This window comes from Lissotriton vulgaris, chromosome 8 (assembly GCF_964263255.1).
Source record: "Lissotriton vulgaris chromosome 8, aLisVul1.2, whole genome shotgun sequence".
NCBI classification, from domain to species: domain Eukaryota; kingdom Metazoa; phylum Chordata; class Amphibia; order Caudata; family Salamandridae; genus Lissotriton; species Lissotriton vulgaris.
The window spans coordinates 1,059,517,058-1,059,519,508 of NC_141696.1; the positions used below are offsets into that span (position 1 = coordinate 1,059,517,058).

Here is a 2,451-nt window from a genome sequence, read left to right on the forward strand (position 1 = left end):
TCAGGTTGAGTGCCAGTTCCTTGGCATGATGTTCATATAAGGTGTTAGACGAACAATTCCGTCTAACCCTGAGAAATTGGCCTACAGGTAAATTCTCGCGTAGTGATTGAGGATGAAAGCTCTGAAATGACAGAAGCGAGTTACGTGCCATCGGTTTCTTAAAAAGTTCACTCTGTAGGCCACCCTCTGCCGGGAAGATCTGGAGGTCAAGGTACGCCAATTTATCTTTGCTACTCTCCATGGTAAACTTAAGAAACTGATTCCTAGAGTTTAACCATGTATGAAAGGACGATACCTCTGTTACCGTCCCTCTCCAAATCACCAAGATGTCATCGATGTATCGTTTCCACAGTACCACCTGATGGATGAAGGGGTTACTGTGGTTCAATACATGGTCTTGTTCGAATTGGTGCATGTAAAGGTTTGCCAAGCTAGGCGCAAAGACACTCCCCATTGAGGTCCCTGACACCTGGAGGTAGAGATCGTTCTGGTACTGAAAAAAGTTTTCCATCATGGCGATCCTTGCACACTCCATGATGAAAGCAACGGGTGTTATGGTATCCATTTGTCTAGCCTCAAGGAGGCTCCTGATGCAATCCAGTGTTTCTTGCTGCGGGATTGACGTATACAATGATTCAACGTCGAAGCTGACCAGTAGGTCTGTCTCAACGTTGAACTCAATGTCGGCCAGGAGTCTGAGCACATCACCAGTATCCTGTAGGTATGTTGGTGTTTCCTTCACGATAGGTTTTAGGAAGAAATCCACAAAGGTAGATAAAGGCTCGAGTAATGAACCTATGCCCGAAATTATGGGCCTTCCCGGGGGCGGTCTCTGGGCCTTATGTATTTTCGGAAGGCAGTAGAAGTAAGGAATAACCGGGTGTGTAGTTATTAGATATCTTGCTTCGTGAGGGGTAATCCAGCCTTCTGCTGTTCCTTCCTCCACCAGACTCTTGATGTCATTCGAGATTCTGGGAGTAGGGTCTTCATTAAGGAGACGGTAGGATTTGGTGTCATTTAGTTGTCGTTGACATTCTTGATGATAGATTGTGGTGTCCTGTAGCACTATGGCTCCGCCCTTGTCAGCCGGCTTGATAGTCAGAGACCTGTCATTAGACAGAGCAGAAAGTGCTGATTTCTCTAAGTTGGACATGTTATGAAAAGTCTTCCGTCGTTGTTCGGTATTAGTGACCTCGTGTGTCACTGCTTGTTCAAAAGCTAAGACATTTGCTGGTACTTGTTGGTTCAGAGGAGTAAATGTCGATTTGGGTCTAAGGTCGGTATTCTGTTCACCTTGGTCAAGATTATTGGACTCGTTCATGTTAGAGCTAGATGTTTTGAAGAAGAAATGCAGACGTATTTTCCTATAAAAACTTTCGAGCTCGCACCTCAATTTGAACATATCGCCTGTATTGGTAGGAACAAAGCCCAGCCCTTTGTTCAAAACAGTGTTCTCAAGCGGTGTCATAGTCCTCGAGCTCAGGTTCACTACTAGGTCGCAGCTCCTGTTGTCGGGCCTGTCTTGTTGGGCTGAGGAGCCCAATTCACAGTTTGTTGGCCTCTCCTTTTGCCGCGGTTCCTGCCTCGGCCCTGCCATAAAAAAGACTGATCATAGTAGAATGACGGGTTTGGGGGATACATGGGCATAGGGTGACCCATAGGTGGGGGGCCCATTGCCCCGGAATGATAATTCCATGGGCCTGGGGGCCACCACTGTCCCGGATTGGGGTACTGTTGTCCTCCCCGGCCTCTATTAGGTCTTCGTTGGAAACCACCACCACGTGTCCCGGTGTTAGGGCCTGTGTTGGAGTTCCCTTGATCACTAGAGCCCGAGTCCGAGCCCGAAGAAGAATAATTAGACCCGTATCTCCTACCTTTGGAGTTGGTAGAAGGAGCTACATAGGAGTCACTCAAGTAGGGGTAAGCCAATTCCATGGAGAAACGTGCCAAGTCTTTTTTGAACTTCTCCACTTTGTTAAGCAGAATGTTGTCATAATATTCTTTGTTCGTTTTATTGGCATCTTCCAAGTTCTTTTTGTAGATCACAGGCCGCACAGCTGCGTTGATTTGACCCTCCAAAACTTGGATCTCTACCAATAAGGCATCAGCTGTTTTCTTTGCTGTTTTAATAATTAAAACCAGCCAATCACTGGTGCACCGCCATCCAATCAAAGCCCAATTTTTCAAGAATTCTTTATCTTTCAGAAAGAGTCTGGGTGTCGTGGTGACGATCAAGCCAGATGGTGCACACTTACCATGTAGGTACTCGTTCATAATCACACCGTGTAATGAGATACGGGAGTGATTCTTTTTCAGGTTCAAAAGTTTAACCCAATCATCCTCTGTCGTGGGAGTAGAGGTGGAGGGTAAGTCATCTAATATGCTGGGGTTGTTACTTAGGATGGAATTGAGATCCTCATCGTCAAATGCTAAGCCACCAAATTCCTCCAT

At 46.3% G+C, this 2,451-nt stretch overlaps 1 protein-coding gene across 1 annotated transcript; it reads right to left on the reverse strand.

Moving 5' to 3' along the window:
* Nucleotides 1-1,491: 1,491 nt before the first annotated feature.
* LOC147698284 (uncharacterized) lies at nt 1,492-2,451 on the reverse strand. The gene has a single exon (XM_086933419.1). The coding sequence runs from the start codon at nt 2,449-2,451 to the stop codon at nt 1,492-1,494; it is 960 nt and encodes a 319-aa protein (XP_086789545.1).

What these genes read in the sequence shown, in the direction of transcription:
- LOC147698284 (XM_086933419.1), bottom strand. Translation starts at nt 2,451, where the DNA reads ATGGAGGAATTTGGTGGCTTAGCATTTGACGATGAGGATCTCAATTCC.